Here is a 27,245-nt window from a genome sequence, read left to right on the forward strand (position 1 = left end):
AATCCACATTTGTACGAAAAATATATACTATTAGTAAAATTATGGAGTGCCTAAGCACTTTTGTTAGTGGATTGCAAATCGACACATGAGCCGATATTCCAATAAGATATTCCTTCCGAACACTACTGTAATAAACAATGTTACTCTTTCTCTTAATTAAATTTGAAACATTTTATCGGAAGTGAATTCGCATTTCCCGATAGATTTGACCGATTTTCTGGATAATGAGACACATACTGCAAAGTTAGTGCCACAAAAAATAGATACAAATACACAGAATTATTGGTGATAACAGATATATATATATATATCTAGAACAAAAACATGGCTTGTTTTTCTCAGACATCGTTATCGAAAACTCATCGGGGGGCGACTCTCAACACTGATGTCTGATAATTGTTAATGGAACACATTCAGTGAAAGGAACATCGACCCCCCACTTGGAAATCCGGAAGCTTCGACACCAGTCTTCACTAATTCACAATGATGTTCCTGTCAGCGGAAGTTACCCAGCATAAAAACAAAGTAATAACACTAGTATTAGCTTCCCAAAAGGTAAGTAGGCTACGCGGAAGCTTAACCCTTTGTTTGGAAAGAATATGGAAATTAAACAATGATATGATGATATTGCTTAGTAATTTCAAATGTTCTGTTGGAAGGCGTTTTATAATTTGAGACTAGTACAAACGAACAATCAAATAATACCTTTGTCACCAACAAAATAAAAAGGTTTTTATGCAGAAATTGCTAAGCTCCGAAAAAATAGGCATAAAGAAAATATTGAACTTTATCTCATATTTTTCTGTGTTTTTCTATGTTCAGTTTTGATTCCACTTACAGTATGTACTGTCATTCCGTATTTTAGAACTTAGTGTTTCATCAATTAGTCGTTCTCGATACTCCAGGGGTTCCGATCACTTACGATCTCTACACCCCTGGACTATCTCCGCAAATCTCCGCAAAACAAGGGACAACAGAACAGAAAATGTAATTTAGTCCTTTGATGTACATTAAAAGAGTCGTATAACGGTACACTGTGGTCGACTGTCTGGCTTTGAAGTTGGGCGTCACTCTCGCTGTAGTCTTCAAAGGAAATCTTTGCTGGCCAGTGATTGGTCAAATATTTTTCGCTGAGCTGTCTTCAATTTTACTATGAGATAGTCCAGGGGTGTAGAGATCGTAAGCGATCGGAATCTCTGGAGTATCGAGGATGCTCTGGACTATTTCGATAGTAAAACTGAAGACAGATCAGAGGAAAAAATCTGAACCAATCACAGGTCAGCAAAAATCCTTTGAAGACTACAGTAAGAGCGACGTCCAACTTCATAGCCACACAGTCCACCACAGTGTTCCGTTATATGGCTCTTTTGATTTGCATCAAAGGACTAAATTACCTGTTCTGTTCTGTTGTCTCCTGTTTTACTATAGTCGAGGGTGTAGAAATCGTAAGTGATCGGAAAATGGCGTCTGAATCAGGACAGATTCAAGTCTGTTTCCGTAATACCTTTTAATATTACTTCAACAGACAATGCTTTAACACACGGATCATGCGTCTGATTCAAGCGTACTTGCTACATGACTATCCTGCAAGATGGCATGAATTGTTTATGAAACTGTGAAGTATTAGTTTGGGTTATCTAACTGGATAATGTCCATTTAATTGGAAGGTGAGTCTATGGGATGTGTTGTTTAGGGTCAGCTTATGTTCAGTCATAATTGCATGATGTAGTCTCTATTAACAATAGAGGTAGTCTCTATTTAACAATAGGAGAGATAATTTTGTTCATGAAGTGTTCTCGGTGTTAATTAGTAGAGATATCGATAATGTTATCAGTAAGTTTAGCTGTTAAGATAAGTGATGTGAGAGTTTGTTGATCAACGTGTCTATAAGGTGTAAAAACGTAACTGTTTAAATTGTGTGTTGTGAAACATGATACACAATCTGGGGACTGTATCGAATAAATAGGTATGCGGTCATAGTTAGGGAGTGTCTAGTTCCCAGGGTGCCAGGCTCTGATATATAAATAGGTATGAAGTCATTTGGGGAGGAGAAGTTGCCCTGAAATATAAATAGGTATGAAGTCATTTGGGGAGGAAGGGTTGCCCTGAAATAAAATAAATAGGTATGAAGTCATTTTGGGAGGGGTATTGCCCTGATATAAATAGGGAATGCATTTGGAGGAGGGATTGCCCTGAAATATAAATAGGTGTGAAGTCATTTGGGAGGAGGTGTTGCCCTGAAATATAAATAGGCATGAAGTCATTTTGGAGGAGGTGTTGCCCTGAAATATAAATAGTGTGAAGCCCATTTGAGGATTGCCCTGAAATATAAATAGGTATGAAGTCATTTGGGGAGGAGGTGTTACCCTGAAATATAAATAGGTATGAAGTCATTTGGGGAGGAGGTGTTACCCTGAAATATAAATAGGTATGAAGTCATTTGGGGGGGAGGAGGGATTGCCCTGAAATATAAATAGGTATGAAGTCATTTGGGGAGGAGGGATTGCCCTGAAATATAAATAGGTATGAAGTCATTTGGGGAGGAGGGATTGCCCTGAAATATAAATAGGTATGAAGTCATTTGGGGAGGAGGGATTGCCCTGAAATATAAATAGGTATGAAGTCATTTGGGGAGGAGGGATTGCCCTGAAAATATAAATAGGTATGTGAAGTCATTTGGGGAGGAGGGATTGCCCTGAAATATAAATAGGTATGAAGTCATTTGGGAGGTGTGTTGCCCTGAAATATAAATAGGTATGAAGTCATTTGGGGAGGAGGTGTTGCCCTGAAATATAAATAGGTATGAAGTCATTTGGGGAGGAGGTGTTGCCCTGAAATATAAATAGGTATGAAGTCATTTGGGGAGGAGGTGTTACCCTGAAATATAAATAGGTATGAAGTCATTTGGGGAGGAGGTGTTGCCCTGAAATATAAATAGGTATGAAGTCATTTGGGGAGGAGGGATTGCCCTGAAATATAAATAGGTATGAAGTCATTTGGGGAGGAGGGATTGCCCTGAAATATAAATAGGTATGAAGTCATTGGGGAGGAGGGATTGCCCTGAAATATAAATAGGTATGAAGTCATTTTGGGAGGAGGGAGGTGTTGCCCTGAAATATAAATAGGCATGAAGTCATTTGGGGAGGAGGGATTGCCCTGAAATATAAATAGGTGTGAAGTCATTTGTTTGGTTTGGTTTGGTTTGATTAGCTTAACGTCCTATTAACAGCCAGGGTCATTTAAGGACGTGCCAGGTTTGTTGGTGGAGGAAAGCCGGAGTACCCGGAGAAAAACCACCGACCAGCGGTCAGTACCTGGCAACTACCCCACATGGGATTCGAACTCGCGACCCAGAGGTGGAGGGCATGTGGTAATATGTCGGTACATCTTAACCACTCGGCCACCGCGGCCCCTGAAGTCATTTGGGAATGAGAAGTTGCCATGAAATATAAATAGGTATGAACTTTAGAGCTGTATTGCATATAGTAAACATTCCTTTCATTTTGTGATAATTATGATTAGTAAAGTAGTATCTTGGCATATAAATTTCTCGTAATGCTACAGATGTTATGTTGAAACATATCACAGATTTATTTAACAAGATGGATTTTAGATTTAAGAAGATGGATGAGAGGTTTTCGCTCATTGATGTACATGTTAAAAAATTAAAATCCACGGCGCTGTAACTCCCCTGTCAACAAAGGTCAACAAGCTCGAGCACGAGTTTAAAAATATTAAAGTAAAAAGCTCTGAACTTGTACAGTCTGTAAACACCGTTAAACAAAAAACAACAGACTTGGAAGCCAGTGCTCAGGCAATTAGTGATATGTACGATGACATTAAAGTACAGACGTCTAGTAACACAACAGACGTGAATTCTCTGAAAGCTACAGAGGGCATTATCGCCAGTGATGTCTCTTATCTTTGTAAACGTTTATCCGCACAACAAGAGGAACATTCCGAAACGCGCTCTGAACGGGATGAGCTCAAGACCGTTATTTCTGATATTCAATGTCGATCCATGAAATACAATTTGGTATTTCACGGCCTTCTTGGAGAACCACCTGGGGGAAAATACTGAGGATAAAGTCCGTGACTTTCTGTATCATGAGCTTGGAATTGACTACCATGTAGAATTTGCCAATGTCCATCGGTTCTGTCGTTTTCTACGTGGCAAACCTAGACCGATCGTTGCCAAATTAATTTATCAGAAGGACCTCGCTTATGTTCAGGACAACGCTCACAAACTCAGAAATACGGATTACGGAATTAATGAGCAATTTCCGGCTGATGTCGAGGCAAGGGGAAGAAAACTATATCCAGTTTTGAAGGAGATGAAGAGAAATGGGCATAAAACCAAGTTAGTGAGAGATAGACTGTACGTTGACGGGCAGCTATACTGTGCGGACAATGCTGCTGGCAGTCGATCTTCTGACCATTCGGATACCAATTCCGACTGGCGTCCATCTCGCGATTCACCTCCTGTCAGTAGCGGACGTTCCTACCGCGATGTGGCAATAATTACGCCGACTTCGTCCCGACAAGATGCGAAACGGAGAAGACGGAACACTAGCACCCCAAGTTAGGGGTGTCGGGGAGGGCCAAGTGTACATGTACCCAACCGAAGTGAACACTCAGTTAACGATGTTAAAATTATTTCTTGGAATGTTAACGGTGGTCTGGACAATAAATTGAAAATTCCAGAATTCAAAAATTCCATACTTACCTATGACATTATATTTCTGACAGAGTAGTGTTGGATCCCAAATGGTTACACGTTAGATATTGTCAATTCATATCCATTGTTATACCGCGACGATTGACTCGTTGTGCTCAAGGAGGTGGAATTGTTCTTCTTATTCGTGAGCAAATATCCGATTATATATCTTTTGGTAACTCATATTTTGATACTATCTTTCCTGTGAATATTAGTAAGAGTTTAATTCACACTGATGAAGACATTATGCTTATTTTTACATATATACCCCCAAGTTCTTCTCAATATTACACGTACTATAATTGTGATGTATTGAAGGAGTTAAAATCGTTGATTTTGGAGGCCTCTGCTTCCAAGCAAATTAAGAGACTTAAATAGTCGAACTCGTAATATGGATGATTTTATTATTATGATTTTATTTACGGAAGTGTCCGGAATCACCTTGAATCTATATTTAATTATATATGCGATAATGTTGACAAAAATCCCCCCTTAGATATAACCCTGATACAGGTATCAATGATTATGGTTCAAGATTAATTAAGTTGTGTAAGTCTACCGGTCTTCGTATTAGAAACGGCAGAGACAATGATGGTGCTTCCAATGATTTCACTTTCTGTGGTCATAATGGTATGAGTGTGATTAATTATTTACTGGTGCCTTTGTCATTATTTCCAATTGTTAAATCTTTTATTGTTTACAATTTTACAGAATATTCAGATCTTGCTCCTCTACACGTGCAACTTTTTACTGAAAATGTTAGTATATTAAATAACTCGACAAAGATTAATTTCAGGTGGAATGATGATTTCAGGTATCAGTTCATAGAATCTTTAAACGTCAACTCTGATCAGCTTAAAGAACATGTCCTAATTAGTGGAAATTTGAACCAGGAATCTATTGATGTAAGTGTCAATTAATTCACCGTTGAATTACAAAATATTATGGAGCCTTTCTTTAAGAAACATGTATCTACTGATTTTTGTAATAAAGACAGGGCGGGCCGAGCTCAGTATCAAAATAGTCAATCTACTGAAGACCAGCCATGGTTTAACGATGAAATTAAATGTTTACGTAGGCAATATTTAAGTGCTCTTAGCATCTTTAACAAAAATAAAAATGCAGTGACGCACGCTGAGTTGATTGCTAAGAAAAGGCGTTATAAAATCATTAAAAAAAGAACAAAAGACAATACATGTTGCAAGACCTTTGATGCTTCATGCATTTTCGCTTTACAAACTATAATTGCAAAAACTTTGTTTAAAAGAGTCGTCTTTATTGTTTTTTGTAGATTTTCGTAAAACTTTTGACTATGTAGATAGAGCAAGTCTCTGGTTCAAGCTGTGTCCAAATTAGGTATTCGTGGAAATTTTTTGACAACGGTCAAATCTCTTTATACTCTATTAAATCTTGTGTTTTTGTAAATGGAAACTGTTCAAATTTTTTCTCTAATAACGTAGGTTTAATGCAAGGGTAAATTTTGTCCCCTCTGCTTTTTTCTTTGTTTATAAACGATTTTGAGAATAGCTTTATTGAAAATGGTGCTCCTAGTTACGAGTTTGGAGAATAAAGTGTATTCCTTCTTCTATACGCTGACGATCTGGTATTGTTTTCTGAATCGGTTGAAGGGTTGCAAGGGCTTTTAAACAGTTTGAATACATATGCAGATAAATGGAAACTAATAGTTGATACAGAAAAAAACCAAGATTGTCGTTTTTCGTCATGGCGGTATAGTTAAAGCAAACGAAATTTGGCCTTTCAATGGGAAACAGCTTTCTTTAGTTGATCAATTTTGTTATTTAGGCGCCCTCTTCCGATTCAACAATAAACTTAGTTTTATGTCTAAACACGTGGCTGAACAGGGACGAAAAGCTCTATTTGCTCTTCGCAATAATGATATGAGTTTGAATATCAAAACTATGTTGCACCTTTTCGATTTATATGTTTGTAGTGTTCTTTTCTGTGGCTGTGAAATATGGGGAATTAATAAATCGGTTGAGGTAGACAGAATGCATTTGGAATTTTGCATAAAAATACTTGGTGTAAAGAAATCCACATGTAACGCTACGGTTTACATTGAACTCGGTCGTCAACCGCTGGCTAAAGCACAACTGTATAGAATGTTAAATATTGGTTTAAATTAGTAAATTCAGATAATTGTATCTTATCTGATGTATATAACTTTCTTTACATGGAAACGGAGAAAGAACATCCTAAGCAAGATTGATTAGTATTTCTAAAGCGTAAATTATTTGAGCTAGGTTTTGGTCATGTTTGGACGAGACAGACTTCCAGCGATAACTATTTTTGCCTATTATTAAACAGAGAATTGAAGATCAGGCCAATCAAAATTTATCTAATTTGATACAAGTCTCAAGTAAATGTGATCTTTATAGGCATATGGTTGATAAAGTGACATTGCAATTCTATTTGACTAAATCATTACCAAATCAAAGAAGAATTATGATTACGAAATTTCGTCTTTCTGCGCATATCCGATATTTTCGTGTCCTTCAATCAGTCCGTTCGTCCGCATGTTCCTTTTTTGTCATTTGTACAGGTGTAATTTTAGTACATATAACTCCATATTGTAACTCTAGATGCAATATCTAATTCAAAGTATTATATATTGGTTATTCTGTTTACATTGTATGTATTTAATTCATATGATTACTTTTTTGGAAAATACGCACCGCTTTAGTATTTTGTCAAATGTATTCTTTAGAATTTGTGTTATTGTGTAAATGTATATGCTTGTTTGTAGCCGATAGGCCAATTGGCCTAAGGTAATAAAAGAATTGAATTGAAGTGGGATAAGTTGAAAGTTAAAAGAAAACTAACAAAACTAACTGCTAAGCCTCAAGCGGCGTAACAATAAAATGATTCATTTCCTCTTCGATTGCAACGATAACTTTGATCAATGAATAATCATATACCGTGATAGAAATGCATTCTTCAAAAAAGAATGATTTTGATCAGTAAAATTTCGTTTCTTTTTTGTACAATAATTAACAAAAATAGCATAAAGTATAAACAAGACAGAAATAGGATTCGGAAACAAGTTTTAATTTATATCAATACATATCCTATGCAGATGATGCATCATTAAAAGAGGACTAATTTAATTATTATAATATTTGAAAAAGAGAAGCAGGGGTGAGAGTATTATTTTCATATGAAAACGGGAGATGCTCAGATATGCAATCATATGGTAATAAAATAAATTCAGTGCATAGAATATGTTTGAGTAATTTTGATTGCAAATGAGAAATACAATGTATGTATTCAGAAAGCACTATACTCTCTATTTGTATCATAGAAGTGTCTGGGTTTTTTTATCTCGTCCGTGGAATAAACCCTGAGGGGTTGACCTATTTAGTAAGAATCCATGGTCATATCTAGCAAGAACGTGGGCTGTTATTAACTCACGTGATAGTCTAAAGTCCAGTCGATTTTGAACATTGCATCGTCGGTTACCCACGTAAACAGCCTAATCCATGTCTTAAAAAACAAACGATAATGAACGAATATGTCAAATCACTCAGAAATGTATTCTGGTAGCAAATACATTTTGATTGTATATTCCCTATCGCTTTCTCTGCATATTTTGATTGTGTATTCCCTATCGCTTTTTCTGCATATGTGTTCAAACTGGTTCCTTTCTGACACTGACAAGGGAGAAAGATGTGCATTCAGTGAGGAGTGAATGGAGAATGATGGTACATGTACAGTTTTTATGCATTTATTCATATCGTGACGTATGTTCAATTGTATCTATACATCCTCCTCTCTCCTTCCTCTTGTTATACAATAAAACATATTTAAATCGAATCAAGATTTTAAAATAATACTAAAATATTTAACCAAAAGGGACAAACAGAAAGCTAAAAATGGCGGCTGATTTCTTCCATTTCATCTTTTTGCGTTGTTTCTTACTCAACGACGATTGCCGCTTCTAATTATCTAGCATGAAAATAAGTGACAAAAATAACACGGAAAGACACCGTTTAGACTTTTTAAAATCTCGCATAACTTTTGTCTTTTTTCTAACGCAAAACTCGCGAAAGGCGATTTTGCGCCTAATGAAATTACGCAAAACCTGTCAAAGTGCGACGAATAGTGAGCCCGCCTGTTTTGCGCATTATAAAATTTGGCTGATTATCGCATGGTTTTGCTAAGCGAAAAGGCGGCGTTCTGTGTCATAACAATAAGATTAGGCAAACAGACGAAAGGACGAGAGAAAAAATAAAAAGTCTAAAAAAAACGGCGCCCTCTCTTATTAAGTTTCTCGCCTTTTTGCGATTCCGAGGTGGGTCGTCGTGTAAGAAACACGATTGTAAGAAACAAATTGCGAAAAGGCGAAATGGCAGAAATCATATATATGTATTAAAAATATGTATGGAAGGATTTATTATGCGTCTGAAGAACCTTGAAATTCTAATGGGCGTTTAAAGAACTGAAATGAGGGCTCACAATAACTGGGGAAGGACCGTATTATCACTGTTTTCAGACGTCGACTACGTTTACTGTTTAGCAACAACGTTACTGACGAATGTACGTAATACAATCTGCCCGCTTCAGCAATATTCACACAAGGTTACGAATTAATGGTCTCATTGATACTGTTTCCGTAAGCATAATAACGAAATGGCACATATCAGCCACCATAGCAATAGGACAGGAAACCAGACATCATCGACTGGGCCTAGCGTTCAATTGGCGGTCATCAATTCTATTTACACTCCGGTATATTATGACAGAGTAATTGACTTACTCCTAAATAATAAAAAAGCAATTCCTGTCAAGTAATTGATCAAGTGCTGTCTGTCTACTGCACCACAAACACGATCTCAACAATACCCCCTCTGTTATGTCGCCCATACGACCTCTACATTTATATACAAGTGGTAGGAATTGACGACCTTGAAACCTTACAAAGGTGACAATTGCGCTACTTTTACATCCATGATGGTTCACTCGTGTAAGGTTGACACCTTCATATTGACTTATCAAACTGTTTGTAGGGGTACTGATATGTACAAACCATTTTTTCGTTTAATTATTTTTTTTACTGTAACAGTCCTTTATACGAAAGTCGATTGGGTTCATTTTGGTAGAAGAAAAAAAATCGCGTTATTACACGAAACTGTTATGTTATTACGCGAAACTATCGCATTATTACACGAAATTTTAGCGTTTACGCGAAACTCTGGAGTTATTACGCGAGACAAGCGTTATTTCGCGAAACTATCGCGTTATTACACGAGACTTGGTGTTATAACGCAAAATTTCCTTTATTTTTTCTCTTTTATCAAAAGCAACCCAATCGGCTTTTGTACCTTTCTTTGTCAAGATTTCAAGACATTTATCGTTTCTATCAGACACATGAAAAAATATTACATGAGGATATAGAAAAGACATGATGTACAAAGAAAAGTGCGTGACAAAATGGATATACAATGTCCGAGATATAAAACAATGTAGACGCTTATGGTGTCATAGTGTTCAATCTAAAGCAATATTTTTCTATTTAATTAATAGAATCCTTGGGGTATGACAGGAGGAACTTCCCCCAAGGGGTAAAATTCTTAAGTTGTCAAACACGAGGCTTACTGAGTGACTGACAGCTTCAGATTTTTTTCTTTTACTCTATAGATGGGAACGTGCAAAGATTGCGTTTGGCTTGTCTTTACCCTAGGGTGAAATAGACAAATTTCAAACCGGTAGAGAAACTTTAATCCTTACTCAATGAGAAGTATGAATTGCATAAAATTTGACAAGATGAGATCAAGTGATTCTGTGATGTGGCCAGTGTTCTCCCTGAAGGATTTTTCCTGTTGGCCCTAAGGACCGGCTGACCCTAAGTTAATGGTCCTCTCAAAATTACAAGTAATCCTTGTAGGTTATATAATTACATGTACTAGCAAAGTAAAAGATTTACTACCAAACAAATTAACAATGATGAAAGCAATACACATCAAAACACTTTCAGTTCTAGAACAAAGTCTCCATATCAAAATATATGTCAGAACCCAATTTGATCTTCAATCTTTCACAATTCTACTGCTGCCGTAAAAACTTGTAAGCCTATAAAGTTTGCATCATTTTCGTAGGTCCTTTTTTGGACTGAAAATGCTGAAAAAATACTTTATATAAGTATAAACATATTTGTAGTATGCATCGTAAATAAGACAAAAGGCTAAAAATACTCGCTTAGACATCACACATGTACATGTCCGATGTCATCATTTAAATGGCAGTGAAAACATCGAGAGTGAATTAGGTTTAGAGAGTAATCAACAACACAATCAACTATACCTGTATATCCCCCTATCTGGACCAAAAAGTTGCCGGTCAAAGGACCAGCTACATGGAAAAAATGTCTGTCCGTCTATAAAGTTGCCGTTTACGGACAGACGGACAGGCTGTAATTTTGAACGCTGGATGTGTCACGTTTGGTGTTATATTTTTTCGATCGGTAGGAATATCAGAACATTTGTGATGATCATTAAATACGGGATAGCATGTGTGAGATAATGGGTATCAGGACTAAAAACAAGGAATTGTGGATGATAATTATTGCAGTGTAATGTTGGCACGGGGAGTAGGAAGGTCGGACCTCTAGTGTAGTAATACTGCTACATTAGATTAGAAGTCTTGTGTGCAATATATAATCACATAAACCAATATTTCATTAATCTGAAGTGTATTATAATAAGTTTATCATTTGCCTAACACCTCAATAGAGCCATCAGCTGAGGTTTGGTAGTTTGAATAATAGTGGACCATTTACATAATTATGTTACCTCACTTTCATTTAGAATGTTCTTATTGGATTAAACTTGATCACATGATATTGAGCTAGCTCGATGATAGGTGGAATATCCGGGGAAAAAAGTGACATGATCCCGGAGAAATACCCCCCTCAAAAGCTGCATTCCATCTTTTAAGCTGCATACCATGTTTTTTTATTATTATTATATTATTTTTTTATACTGTAAATAACATTTGGCGGCAGGAACAACTTTAGTCAATAATATTATTGAGCTCTCAACAGACGCTGCGGAGTTAACAGTTAATAATGGAAGCATATATGTGCAGGTTAAAACTTGAAGGGCTGTTACCGAAGCTATTTGTATTGTTGCTTTTAATTAAAACAAACTTATCTGCTACTATGCTTGACGATACGGTCCGAATTACCAGCCTAATTTTAAATATTGCATCCCAATTAACAAGTGGCAATCGAATGGTTAAAATGTCCTTACATATCATCGCAAACCACCTCTGGGTCGCGAGTTCGAATCTTATGTCGGGCAATGACCATGTACTGACCACTGGTCGGTGGTTTCTCGTCTGGTACAGCGGCTTTCCTCCATCATCTAATATTATATTATGGCCCTTCCCTGAGGGAACTGTTCTCCTTTAGTGTTGTCTGTCGAGGTATAGTCCCCGAGTCGAAGACGAGATCTCGCCAGACAACACTATAAGGAAACTGTTCCCGAGGGAAAGGGTCATACTAGATTTAGTACTTCACATGACATTCATTATGACGTCATATATTTGGTCAAGTGCTCATTCCGGGGGAATACACTTTGGTATTGTTCCCGAAGTCAGGTATAGTCTCCCGTAGTCAAGAAGGACAGGTCACTGTCGCAAAATAGACTATGGCTGTTATCCAATTACAATCCTAGTAATTATCATGTGATGTACTAAACCTGCCATGTCCTTGTTAATAGAACGTTATATTCATCAGTTCAAATCAAACAGCATATAGTTATATATGCTATTTGATATCGTTGATAATTAATTTCGCATAATCATTTTAATGTTTCATTACCGAATATTTGGTCATGAATTTTCAGAAAATACCATTTGAAATATAAACAGTTATTGTAAACTTGATATATATATATATATATATATATCAATATGTATCAAGCATAATTAGTCTCGATTCAGTTACAAAACAACAGGTATTGAAACAAAAACATTTATGGAAAAAAGAATTTCGATTTTTTTTTCATGAGTTGAGACATTGTTGATTGCTTTTACATAGTCATTCCTCAAAGCCTTAATCCCTGAGTATTTGGAGCAATTACAAAGACAAGGCTGTTCTGGAAACCTGTTGTATAAGTTCGCCCTCCCAAAGGCTTTCTTTCTATCTCTTCATTGCGATTTTTTCCGAAAAGTCTATTCCGAATTGTCCCTGCTTGTATCTGTGGCCTTGAATGTTGGTTTAAGTGGTAAACGTATCGCTGTTTAAGTGAGGCTTTTCAAAATCAATTGTAGTCTTGGTAAACCTTGATGAAATTATTGCTATTCAAAGGAATAGTTGATGATGTGTAGAATCAAATTAGATAAATATCAGCTCTACAGCAGAAAACTTAACAGTTCCACTGAGAGCAAAGGTCAGGGCATGATTATCAGAATAACAAATCGGTAAGGTGATTGCACCTAAACAAGATGGTACACTTGATACAATTATAGAGGGTTTAACGTTTTATAACATTCAGCTAAAATCGTAAACTTTCTCCTAATTGCATTTGAAAAATTGAGTTAACATCTTGTCATGTGAAGATAATTTAATATGCTTTAGGTCGCTTTTTTTACAGCTGTAAACCTTTTTTTCGAATTTTTGATATCAGAAAACAAAATGAAATCTGAATTTTTTTTTGTATAGGAGCCAAAAATCGAAAGCTATGTTTCCTTTGCTTAATGTCATGGATATTGCTGGTGAAGAAAAGCGTTAATCTTTTCATCACTTTATCTGTGTCCTCCTAACAGTCGTACACACATTTTGTATATATATAACTAAAACGTTTCAATTTATAACCAGTTTTCAGAGAGTCTCAATATTCTATATCTATATCACATTGCCTGTCCATGTGTGTAAGTATTGTTTGTGACATCATACTTTTCAGAGGTGGTTTTTTTTATTGAATTGACGTCCTATTAACAGCCAGTGTTATGTAAGGACGGCTTCCATTGTACATTGTATATAGCGCCCCGTTTTACGTGTGTTTTGGGAGACTGCGGTATGTTCGTGTTGTGTCTTCTTGTATAGTGGAACTGTTGACCGTTTAATAGTGCTATATTACTGAAGTATGCCGCCGAATACACCAAGCAACATACCCCACTCGGCCACATTAAACTGACAACGAGCGAACCAGTTTTCCCATTTCCATAAAAATGAGTGCTAAACATGTGCAGAAACTACAATGTTTACTGAATACAGTGTGTCTCGGCCAGGGGACAAAAGAAATGTTGTGTTTCGATCATAAAACAATGGTAGATTTTAGATTGTTTTTAACAAGAAGTTGATTATGATTATATTACATGTTTCTATAATAAGTGAGAAAACCTGTCCCCTCGGTAAATGTCGTCCTCCTGTAATGTGAATAAATATATCGATAGATATGTATTATCGTAATTGTAATCATTATGACTGGCGTCCTTTTAGATAACTCGTACACTTTTACATAACCTCTGTCAAAGCCATCATTTAAAGATGCTCCACCGCTGACGAATAGTATTTTTTCTCTACCAAAACCAGGAGCAGACGAATCGGTATTTTTCTTCAGTTTCAAAAGTTACTTTTCACCATTACCATCATTGAAAAGTTTGAACTTCTTATTTTACTTTTAAAGTAATAGACGCTATAAAAATATCTCTGAGATGACCGTAATATTGAGAGTTGTTGATAGGAAGGATGACCGTAATATTAATAATTTTTTAAACAATCAATTTTATTTTTCCCTTGCTGACCCTTGCATTTATGTTATAGGAACATGTGGAAACATGTGTAATAATAACTTTTGTATAATGTCATTTAAGGTCAATATGCAAGCTCGCGCTATGTCCGTCTAAGGTACAATTAGGAGAGAGAGAGAGAGAGAGCTTTGGTACATCTTCATCCTGAATAAAAGTCTTTGATTTCAACTAACAAACTTGTGAAGATGTAGATGGGCATGAATTAATATCTTCTCATGTACACAGATAAGAACTATCTAAAACAGGTTAGCCAAATCTTACTTTGATGGACATCATTAAAAAGATATATTGATATCAAGAAGCTATATTATTTCTAGTCGTCTGTGTATAATAAATACATTGTATCTATTTCATACTACATTTCTTAAGCGGTTTCACATCTTGAACAATTCTTGTCAGCATGGCTTCATATTCGATATTGTTAAAATACGTCGCAAATGTGATTTGTTCAATTACCTATCGCAATTTATTTCTGATACGGTTTTTTTTTGCAGGTCGTTTGCAATGGAAGTCCATTGGATGGAGGGAAGGATCCGCATACCCTATTTAGGCCAATGTGCGTAAAGTATACAGTGGCAGATATACATATAAATGTACGATGAAACTTACAGCTACGCCTTGCAATTAGCTCGGCGACTGGGGGACCACGTACGCCAGAGGAAATGTATGACGTTATGTTCATTCTGTGTGCGTGATAAAAGAAAGATAACTCTTTCAAGGCCTATATTACATTAAATTAAGGGTCGATGGAGAGAGAGATTCTGGATTAGGCCAACAAAATTTATATGTCTGTTTAGGGTTACTAGACCGACCTTAATTTTTTACCCCCGACCCTAATTAGCTTACCCCGACCCTAATTTTTCCCACTTTTCTACGTAAAAAAATATAAATAAAAGTTGGGATTTCGATCTTAGACTCCGGTTGCGGTCATTATTTTAGAGTGAAAGACACTAAATAAAAATAATCTTCCCGACCTACAGGACCTATTCTTTTTGCCAATGTAACCCTAAACAGGTTTTTTTTTTTTTTTTTTTTTTTTTTGCCTTAACTATCTACATACCCGCTATCCGAAAGGCATTTACGAACGTTAAATATATAAATATTGCATATTGACATCAACTGATCACTCGCTTTTCAATTACTAATCTCTACTTCCAGCATTTTCCCGTTCTTTTCTACGCTATATTGGTCCTTTGCATAAGCTGCCCGGTAAAAGGCGATTTAATTAGGATTTTGCTCCTTAGCATGTACACCGGGAAGAAATTAAACTTTGAATTGTATCTTATTCGCCATACATTTTACTTCATACGTGGCACTAGTGCTCATATCGTCGTGTTCTGCCGAACATCATGGCTACATTTTTGTAGATCTGGCCTTCGGCTGCCACTTGCCGAAGCGTTAATTGAGCTTCATTGTGCTGCTAAATTATTGTCTATTTCCATTGTCAAATATAACTGTTCGTATCATATTATGTAATCGTGTTCATTTTGTGTGTCTTGATAAAGGGGCAGATCGCCTCTAAAATTTGACATTTTTTTGTCCACACGGTTGGGATTACTTCTTTGTTCGATATATTACCCGTGGTGCTACACATTATACAAACTCATAATTGTGTTCGGTTTTGAGAATTGGTAAAATCAATAACTACTTTCTGACAAGTTTACCTAAAATCCGATTACTGAGACATAATTATGAAATTGGGCTATTATATGTAATTACATGTAATTAGCCTAGTGTGGAACCATGAAAAATGTCTTACGTATACTTTCATTTATTTCGCAAAAACATAATTTACAATATTCATAATATACATCATTTACAATAATGGCAAATCTTGACATATTTTTTCATAAGGGAAGTGCATGACTACAAATAGAATTATTTTTGGATTAATGTTGAAAGAATACTTAGCGAGGCTGAAACCTCACACCCGAAAAGATATTATACACTGTTCACCGACTTTTTAAATATAAATGTCACCTCAATGTGTACCCATTATATAGACAATTTTACTTGGTTGTCCCGACGAACTACGCATTATATGTGTTGCGTGGGGTTTGGTATTTTGGGATACTGCGGGATAAACTTACATTGCGGCTTCTCGTTAAAGTGAAACTCGACTCTACAAGGGTAGCTCACCGAATCATGGCGTGAAAGGTACGGAGCAGTGTTCACTCATCTGGTTTGGAAGCTAGCCAGTCTTTTTACTGTGACAGTTCGTGTCCCCTTGTTTTTAAAGATGCCCCACCGCCGACAGAGCATAAACGATACCCATCATTTGAAAAATTGCTGATGTTAAATCTTGGATACATGTGTCTTAACACATAGTACATATAAAATAAATCATTTTGCTTTTGGTACACGCACAATCAGTTCTTCATTCCATATAGTGCATGGTGCATTGGCTTTTTTCGGAATGCAATTAATTATTTTCAATATGTTCATCTTGAATTCAGATTCTTAATATTGCAAAAGTTTTACAACTTATCGCAACATATATAAATATACATATATGAAGTAAAATTAGAATCTCAAACTTTTCAAAGATGGAAATGGTGTAAAGTAAGTAACTTTGTGCCGTTCGTCAGCGGTGGAGCATGCATCATAAGTACTTCGGATGGCGAGAACAAACGAAAAAGGAAATCAAAACTGATTTTTTTTCTGTGTTTATTAATTCACTCATCTGTAACATTTAAACAAGGGACATCTGTCTAAAGTTCTTTGAAGCAGAACTATTATTTTACACTATTATTAGCTATTTAACTTTCCTTTTCAGCAAAAACACAAATGAAATATTGTAATTCGTCATGTATGTATAGATGTCTTGTACTTATGTATTAAATTGCTGATTTTACCTAGTTCTTATTTCATTAGAATTTATTTCACTGCACTGCTGATAAATATGTCGGTTACCTCTATATATTTAAACATGTAATGTTAGATAGTCTTTGAATGGCTTAACTACATCTATTAGTTGAACCATTTGAACAAATTTTGTTCTGTTCCAAAGAAATCTGATTATTTTGTTAAAATCTGTTCACCACTTTTTGACTTCTGTTTATTCAAAAGAAATAAATATATTTAGGCAAGACGAACTAGGGTATTATAATATAGAAAATAGAGTATCAATTACAATATGTATCAACCATTATAGAAAGCTAGGTATGAAGGAATGTGTTTGTGTGTAGGTACTGTGCTTGTATGCATATAATATCTCAGTATATCTAAATCTAGGGCAAGTCTAGAATATATAGCTTCTTTAAACCACAACAATCTACGGTCTACAAAACTGTCTTTCAACAAACAAACATATACATAATTACTGGATACCGCCCCTACAGTCAACCCAACACTCACAAAACATCCATCTAACCCAGCGTACAATGAAGAACGACAGTATCAACAACAGCATTAAACATTCTAACTTACACATATCATTTTGTCCTGGATTAAAACGTAGGTTTTTGTAGATAATGCAATAAACTATATTAATTTTTTGTTAATTTTAAATTTTTTATTTTTAATAATAGTCTTCCTGAGATGAGTCAACAGATTTTCGCAAAAATAATGGAAGTGTATTATGTTACTTTTCTACTAATACCAACATCAACAAATTCAAGACTCTGGATGTATCAAAACATGGATGAGCTGATGGTTTGTTATTCTAATTTATTCCAAGCATAGTAATTATCAGACATGTAGATCTTGAAAAAAAAACCATATCTAAATTCAAAATATTGGCGATGGTTGCCTGTGGAGCAAACCCAAAATACTGGCACTATAAGAAAAGTAACATAGATGTGTCAGTCACAAGATTTCCGTTGCAGGTAGGATAAAGATTTTTTTATAGATGACAAAGTAATTTTAGTTTTGTTGATAACTTGCTGTAACACAGTGCAAGAATATAATCTACACAGGCTTCAGTAGTCAAAAGCTTTCATCAACCTTTTAAAGCTCTCATCTGTTAAATTAATCAGAATTTAAGAAATGCAAAATATAACATTGTCCTTTTATGAAGATTATATATATATAAAATAAGTACTGAAATATATATATTTAGTTTCAAAATCCAGTTTTGAACTTATTAGCTTTGGAAACTGTTCATTTTCTAATTATTTGATACATATTCAACACCATACAAAAACAAACAAACCCAGCAAAAGATTTGATCACGAATGACTGAATGGATAGATGTTTATCCAATTGAAAACTTATCATTTTACTTTCTATTTTTTCCTCCGTTCTCATTTATTCTAACTCATTCACTTTTAAAATCACATTTAAGATCTTCTAAATACTAGAACTGTCAATTTCAGACGGGAATGAGTGAAACAGAAGTTTATACTTCCAGACCGTCCCTATCACGTCAAAATGACTATAACATGTAACAGGAGATCGAGGCATATTGGTATTCACCATGGAATCGTCGGTTTAAAACTGAAAACCAGAAACAACTACACATGGAGACTAACCAACTGAAATACAAGATGGTTGCCTTTCTTTGTCTGTTGTCCATGGCTGATTACAAGATATTTTAAGAATAAGAATGATTCCGACGACACACCCTGGATAAAACGTAACTTAAATAATTAGCCATCTAATGATGGTGGGTTATTACATAATTTATAATATATCACAATTAATAATTATAGAATCAGGTAAGTAAAATCATTCAATGTCCTTAATAATTATAGAATCAGGTAAGTAAAATCATTCAATGTCCTATCAACCATCCATCTCAATTATACAATTAGTTATATCAGTGCAAAATTCTATATTATGATATAACTAGTTATATCAGTACAAAATTACATATTATGAGAAATTTACATGGAAAATTACAAACATGTTGACAAGGGTAAAAACATAATATACTTAGCATATATATATCAAGTTCCAATACAAGCTTTTAAAATGAACATAATATACACAAGTAGAAGATAAATTGTAATGTTATTAAGATATTTTGTTATGTAATCTACATTTTGATGTTATTTTTATGTAGCAAATTACACACAAAACATGATCTGTGAACACAGAACACTAGATCTCCGTACATTTGTCTCTTAAACCTTTCACAATATGAAAATAAGAAATTATACTTAAAAATTTGGTGACTACAAAGGAAAAAAATCATCATGACAAATAATTAATAATAAACCCTGATTATTTATAAGATTTCAACAATGAGCATTCTCTACCCACACTCACACTTTACAAAACATTCGCACAGTCACACTCGTCTTTTTCTTTCTTACTGAACACGCAAATGAAATGCATGTAAAAGACAAGTCTGCAGAACCTGATCGAGACCCATTCTACATATTTCTAAAATAACAAGCACTGATTTTAATTGCGACCATTACAGGTATTCCCCAAACAACCCAACAGTCTCATGTGTTAAGTACAAATTTTCAATTCGTCTTTAACAACATTAAAATTTCGCTTCGGGGCCATAAAATATTCATAATCTTGATCAGACATTTCACTGCATTTGACCAAAGAAATTCGATCCAACACCAGCAGTTTTTGGCTGAATGCTGAAGAAATTAAGATTGCACACATACTGCTTAAGACTTGTCTTGAATAGATATTACTTTAAGAATGGGTCTGTTTACTTGGCTAACTCTGGATGTTTCCTCGATGTTGTTTGTTACCTCGATGTTGCAAGACCTAGGTTCTCACACTTCTTTGTCTCACCTCGTCAGCACGGTGATCTTGGGTATTAGCTCTGTAATATAAAACTTCAACTGTCAGCACTAACCAATAAATTCCCAATTTGCATATTAAAGAGTTATCTGCACTTGCGGGTACGTATTGATTGTGACGTCATGTATTTGCGAGCGTAACGTCATACGTTACGTATTGATTGTGACGTCATGTATTTGCGAGCGTAACGTCATACGTTTCGGAGAAAAAGACGTGAATTGCGCTCACAAAATAATGACGTAACAATCGATACCTACCCGCAAGGGAGCTAACTCTGTAATATGCAAAGACGGAATAGCCCTAGGCCTGCCACCGATCATCAATCATTTACTATTATATTTACCACACGCAACACAAATAATATCTGAAAGTGACTTATAAATCTTTTATACATATGGTTGTCTAGTACTAGTAAGAAATGGGTTCAAAGTGGCTCAACATTAAATATGAATACAATAGTGTAAATATAGCCTTTTTTATTTTTGGTTGTTTTGGAAATTGAACAGGTAAGTCACTTGATCCCAGATGACCTAAAAATTCAAACTGATTCACTTACGGGTAGTCTGGGGAATCGGCTTCATCTTCCATCTGCTTTCCTCGCCTCTTTTCATAGATGAAGACGATAATGCAGAGAATGATCACCTCTGCTACAATTCCAAGGAATGGCCACAAAGCTGCAAGACGATCTGAAAAAAAAACCCTTCATGAGACAAACATTTTCTTTCTACAATTGTATTCTTAGCCAGTATGTATTTGCCTTTAAACAATGAGACGTATAGTTTCCTTCTAGAACACTTAGCCAGTTTATTTGGCTTTCAAACCATCAGTTGCAGACAACTATCATAAAAGTGATTATATAAACATACGCTCGACTCTGACAATTGGAAACAATTAACATAAAAGTAAACATACCCTTGACTCTGACAATCGTTGTGGCTTGAGCGGTCTGGAATCCTTCGTAGGTCGAGTTGGCCATACATTTGTAGGTGCCCTTGTCGGAGAACTCGAGGCTGTAGATGGTGAGTTTACCATTCACAATTTCTCCTTCGTCGTTGATTACAACACGGTCGCCAGCGTTGAGGAGGACATCGTCCCTGAGCCAGGACACTGAAGGGTAGGGATAGCCAGTGACAGGACACTTCAGGATCAGGTTGTCTCCTTGGACGTAGTTCTTGGAGGGATCAAAGCTCTTCTCATTGACCTTGGGTGGTCCTTCAAGGCAAAGTTAAATCATACAATACTTAGTCACATGTATACTAATACTGTAACCTATCAAAACCAATGCTGTTCCCCTTTTAGTATTTATGTGATAGTAATTTATACCTGTATAATCCAGAAACCTAGCTATATTGACTAAATCTGCTGTTTCCGGTAACATCCAGTTTAGCCAAGTAACACTCAAACCTTATAATTCTGTTATCATACAGAAATTGAATTAACAAGAACAGTCATCCAAGAGGCCAACTTTTAGTCATACTTATCTGCTGTTGTCGCCAAATACTCACCAACGAGATCAACGTTGTGGATGACTTTCTGATTTGAAGTGGTGAATGTGAACTCGCACTGGTATCGGCCAAGATCTCCCCATTCTGAAATAACCAAATAAATGTCATTTTGTAGGAAAATCAGAGGATTTACTGTGGTATCCTTAATATAGTAAAACATAAAGCACTCCACTATGTTTTTGACCCCTGAGGGTATATGGGACTATCATATCATTATAATGTTGTCCATTCTAACTATTGATACTCAATTTTACTCTAACCAGGTGAAAGACACAATATGCCTAGAGTTACACGACATGTGCTGTAATTCACAATATTGGTGATGATTTATGAATTACCTCTAGGGACAAATACATACCAGGTTTTGAGATAACAAGGTTTTGATCATTATCGCCCTCCAGCATGTGTCTGTCCTTCAAACTAGCGCCCAGGGACATGGAGCCTTCCTTGGTCCAGGCCAGTGTGTAGGTCTTGTCAGTTGTCTCAGTGCTGAACTCAGGGACACAGCTAAGCTTGCTGCTCGTCTCATTGTAAACCACCTCGGCAGGGGACACAACTGTTATAACACAAAATATGGATTTTAACACATTTGATTGTAATTAGCTATCTCTGATCTAAAAACTGCTAACTTGTTAACTTTTAAGACTCCAACTTCGCGCTCTATACACAAAAATGCAAAAAAAAAAATATGAAGTCTCCACATTATATTTAAACCGCATGATGCTTGCAATTTTTTTTTATCATAATACTGAACCAATTAACTATTTTAAAATTATATTATATGCTTTCTTGAAATACCTCTAAAGACATCAACATCCTTTTGGAAGAACTTGTATTTTGTAACATCGTCCGGCTCGTAGATACAGAAATAGCGTCCTGTGTCGGCAACAGTGAGCTTGGATCCCGATTTTGAAACCTTGAGGGTGATCACAGTCCAGTCCATGGCTGTCACCCCTGGACTAGTGGAGCGAAGTGTATCAAATCCCAGATTGGTCAGTTTTATTGCACTACTGATGTCTCCCTGTCTGTCGTCTAATCTCTTGATGATCAAGGAGTTGGGGTTAGGTTTATCTGCCTTAGTGGAGTATTTACATGTTATCTCCAGTTCACCACCTTCTAGAACCTTAAGAGGGTCTGTATTTGGTACGATATCAATCTTTGGCTCATCCGCTGCAAGTAGAGCAAAACTTAGTTAGATAGAACATATACATAAACTTCTAAAAAAATTTTTGGAAATCCCTGGTAGGCTACATCAAAATGTGATCCTGATGCAGGATAAATGTATGTATATGCACATGTTAAATGACACAGCATATATGGGCACGGTGAATGGTGTTTCGGCAATACAGTACGTAGCTATAGGGTTATTTCATAATATAAGCTACTTGAAGTTGATTAAACTACATAAGCTTGCAAATGTGTGCATGTACTTGGTATATGTCATATCTTAATAAAGTCTGTATTCGCCGTAATTAGCATCCAGGGCACTTATAAATAAGTAAAAGAAAGGAAGGGGAGGGGGGGTTAACTTATTAATCAACCAAAATGTAAGTTTTGTACGAAAAAAGTCAGACAATTATTTAAAATCTTTCTTTACTCATGCATGGTACATCATTAATCTGTTACAGTAAATTAAACATGCCCTTTATCCTTTAATTTGAGATGCCTTATTATGTCATTATTCACATGTAAAAGGCTTCCAAGTTTATGTAATGATACAATGCTGATGTTAGTTGGGCTGTCACAGGTAGTAAATTTTGTCCCCGGATACCCGAATTTGAGTACTCGACCCGTACCCGGGTTCTCGACACAGATCTACTGCTTTAGTGACAAAATTGGGTTACGTTATGTTTGCTCTTTAGGAAGATCGGTTGATCGACGGAGATTCGATGAAATCATATGTGAGTTCAGTAAAGATAGCTTCAGTCGTTAATTGTCTACTTCATTTCTATTGGACATTCATGATTGCTTATGAGCTGCCGTAAAGTGTCAGTCTAAACAGCGTGTCTATAGCATATAACAGTCCGAGAGGAAATGTTTTTGAACATGCGCAACCGGAAGCCTTCCGGTCATGTGACATAGTCTTCATTTGGATGGTCTCTAGTGTTATCCGATATGACTATAGTGTGACCTATTTAAGTGCACATGTCCGTCAAGTAGATTGCCAAATAAAAATTGGAACAATGTTGCATGTGAAAATGTTGTGAAAAGATAAGGTGTCATCCTAGCTTGGTGAGTGAAAATAAAACAAATGAGTCGGATTTTGTTATACTCTTGATATAAGTTCAAGACTTGTTTACATACAACCAGACAAATTGTCCTATTTTGACGGGTACCCGGGTACACATTTTTTGACCCTGTTACATCTCAAACCCAACCCGTAACCGGGTACTCATAACAGCCCTAGATGTTAGAGACATAACATGTTATAAAACATTGTTAAATTCATGGGATTGGGGAGCTTATATTTAATCATACAATTTTAACTCTTCTCCAGAAAAGGGGAGGGGCGCTAATCACAGCAAGTACAGTATTATCATCATACAAAAAAATAGAAGATTTATACAAACTCTGTTCCCCTTTCCTGGAAAATGTTTCTGGCCAAATTAAGTGACCATGACTATTGACAATCCATATATATAGGATTATATATATATATATATAATATAGTCAACGACTTTCCTCTTGTACATTCACCATTTCATGATGGCTCTTCAGGAGTAGAAATGTTTATTTTTCAAAGAACAAATTAATGACGTCACAAATAGCGTGACGTCACACGGTACACACGTTTACATAACAATAATATGAAGTTGCGCCATTTTCTATTATGGCCTATTGAGAGTTGGTTTTAATATTTTTATAAGTTGATTTTCTTTGTTTTCCAACAAAACAGAGTCTGAAGAATGCAATTGATATAAAGGTATAACATTAAATTGATCACCTGCACAATCAGAAACATGCTTATTGACATTCAAATTACGTAGAGAATCCGTTCTTGTTTGTTGCCTATGAACAGTCATACGTGTTCTAAGTTCATTACTAGTTTGGCCGATGTAAAAATCACCACAACGAGAACAAATTATAGCATATATCACACACTTCGATTTGCAATTCATATTTGCTTTTACAGTAAAATGCAAGCCATTTTTAAAAACATATGTACTACATTCAATAATAATTGGACATGTACCGCATCTAGGTATCTTACATTTCGACACCACGGGGTCAGCAATAGATTTATTGAACCTGGAACTTGTCAACATTTGTTTTAAATTTTTTAGGTTGTCTTCTACTATGCAAACTTGTATGGTTTTCAAAAATCTTTCTCATATGATCACTACTTTGCATTAACTCATTACATTTATTTTTAATCACAGGAAAAATATTGAAATTTCTTGGATTGAAAGTAGAAACAAAAGGAATCAAAGCCGTATTAGCTTTATGTTCATGTATGCGGGATGTAAAAGGTCCCTTTTCAATTGCCTTATTTTTATTTTTATTTTTTTATAGGATTATATATATATATATAGTATATTCTGTTCCAGGATGGTTCTGGTCCAATTTGCTTAAAACTTTTTCACAACTTTATGACAAGTAGCGAACAAAGCAAAATATAATGTTGACGGAACACAGACAATGGACACCACACCAGATGAGAAAGGGGTGCTTTAAAATAATCTCTAGATCGATTTTAGCTCCTGATTTTTGAAAAATCTATCTTATAATTATATCAGTAAATACCCCATATGGAGCCCCTTTTCATCTTGAGTGTCAAAAATAAGTACATTGTACTAAGCACTGGCGTTGATGAACATTGACCTAGTGATGAACAATGATCATGAGTAATGACCTGGTTTGATTCACTCATGAGTGACTGTATCAGTGACAATATCCTCGAGCTCTGATTCTTCATTGTCTGCAGGAACCGTAAAAAACAAGATAGTCATTTTAGCCCTGGCTATTATCATAAATGATGGCACAATTTTTGGGTCTGATCCCTATAGCCACGTAATCAATGTAAAACAATGAAAGTGCTTGAAGAATTATGTGGAATGGATTCCCTCCTGTGTAAGCTGCACAACTCAATGAACTTCATGTGTAACCTTATATAATTACCCTATGATAAGAAATACAATTTTCTTTGAAAAATGATATTAAACCCTGCGCAAGGCTATAATAAACACAGATTGACTCGGAAGGCCGGCATATGATACCTAGTTATATATGATCATTTTAATAATGAGACAGCATACAGGGATAGCCCTATTTTATTCGTGAAATAGTAATATACTTATAATATAATATATATATAAATATTCTTTATAATGAATCAGAATATCGCATACCTACAAAATATACAAATCTTATATTAATTCATTGCAAATTTGTCCAATGTTGGCAACAGATCTAAACTACGACACATGATACATGTTAACCCATCACTTACTGACATAATATTGTGATACTATTTATAGGTGTCTCTGTATCAAATGCGTTTTGTGTTGTATTTACATATTTGATTAGATATTATAAAAAAAAAAAAAAAAAACAACATTTTCTTATAATAAATCGATATTATCTCCCCTTTATAAGCGCTATAGATGTCGTCGGCAATGCTGGAAAATGACGAAAGCATAATTTATTTCCGGGAGATTGCTTTTTATGTCGGCATGTTTTCTTATTAGATCCGATTGTATTCTGAACAAATAGGGTCGTTGTAAAACCACTCGTCATATACGTCGTTATAATGGATCAGCTGATCGAATGTCGTCATATACCAAAACAAATCGACAGAAGTTAGCTATTTCGTGTAGTTGTAACAACTTCTTTACTTACCGGCATATGTCTGAAAGACGATACATGCTAAAACGCAGATGGAAAGTACGGAAGCATACATATTTGACGTTGATTCCTGATACTATATTAGTAAATTCGTCTAGTCCTCGTCCTTGACAAAATGGCTGTATTAGGACGTAAATTGAGAAGTGCGCATGCGTGTATTATCTATGCAAAGGCGAGTTCGAGGAGCGATACACGGCGCATATAACTAATTATAACTTACGGTACAACTCAAAAATATTTTCTGTTGCAATTATTTTGGCCAAGGACGTATAAATCCTTGGTTTGGCGCTATATTATCACTACCTGCCGACAAGTACTTTCCTTTGGTATATGCTTTAAAACATTAAGTACTAAGGATGAAAATAAAACATTTAATCAAGATCTAAAAAAAAAAATGTAAACAACATGTATTTCACTTTCAAGGAAAAACAAGGGCATTACTTTTTTTTTTTTTTTTTTATTTATTTGTCAAGCAATATATCAATATTTTACATTAAATACATAATCATGAAATATTAATATAGTGATATCTTCCATGCACATCTTTCATTCTGCCATTCTTTCATTCAGCAGTATAATTATTTTGAGTTTTTTGATAGAGAGGGAGGAGGGAGAGAAAAATATAAAATAAAGAAAATAGAATTGGGAAAGAAAGAAGGGATAATGGGATGAACTAGAAAGGAGAGATCGTGAAGAAT

At 35.4% G+C, this 27,245-nt stretch overlaps 1 protein-coding gene and 1 pseudogene across 1 annotated transcript; one reads left to right on the forward strand and one right to left on the reverse strand.

Moving 5' to 3' along the window:
- The first annotated feature begins 483 nt into the window (after window positions 1-483).
- Window positions 484-7,526, forward strand: LOC138332696 (uncharacterized; annotated as a pseudogene).
- A 9,612-nt stretch (window positions 7,527-17,138) lies between these two features.
- On the reverse strand, window positions 17,139-26,700 carry LOC138333826 (neuroplastin-like). The gene is made up of 7 exons (XM_069282441.1): window positions 26,542-26,700; window positions 22,501-22,872; window positions 22,061-22,258; window positions 21,703-21,786; window positions 21,110-21,409; window positions 20,754-20,883; window positions 17,139-20,219 (listed from the first exon to the last, which is right to left on the reverse strand). The coding sequence occupies exons 1-7, from the start codon at window positions 26,600-26,602 to the stop codon at window positions 20,162-20,164; spliced, it is 1,203 nt and encodes a 400-aa protein (XP_069138542.1). The 5' UTR covers window positions 26,603-26,700; the 3' UTR covers window positions 17,139-20,161.
- Window positions 26,701-27,245: the final 545 nt, after the last annotated feature.

The sequence above is a fragment of the Argopecten irradians genome, chromosome 10 (genome assembly GCF_041381155.1).
Source record: "Argopecten irradians isolate NY chromosome 10, Ai_NY, whole genome shotgun sequence".
NCBI lineage: Eukaryota > Metazoa > Mollusca > Bivalvia > Pectinida > Pectinidae > Argopecten > Argopecten irradians.

Coding starts and splice junctions, on each gene's coding strand:
- LOC138333826 (XM_069282441.1), bottom strand. CDS start 26,602: ATGTATGCTTCCGTACTTTCCATCTGCGTTTTAGCATGTATCGTCTTT. Junction 22,873..26,541: donor CGTCTTTCAGACATATGCCG/GTAAGTAAAGAA, acceptor CTCTACTTGCAG/CGGATGAGCCAAAGATTGAT. Junction 20,884..21,109: donor AACGATTGTCAGAGTCAAGG/GTATGTTTACTT, acceptor TTTTTTTTTCAG/ATCGTCTTGCAGCTTTGTGG.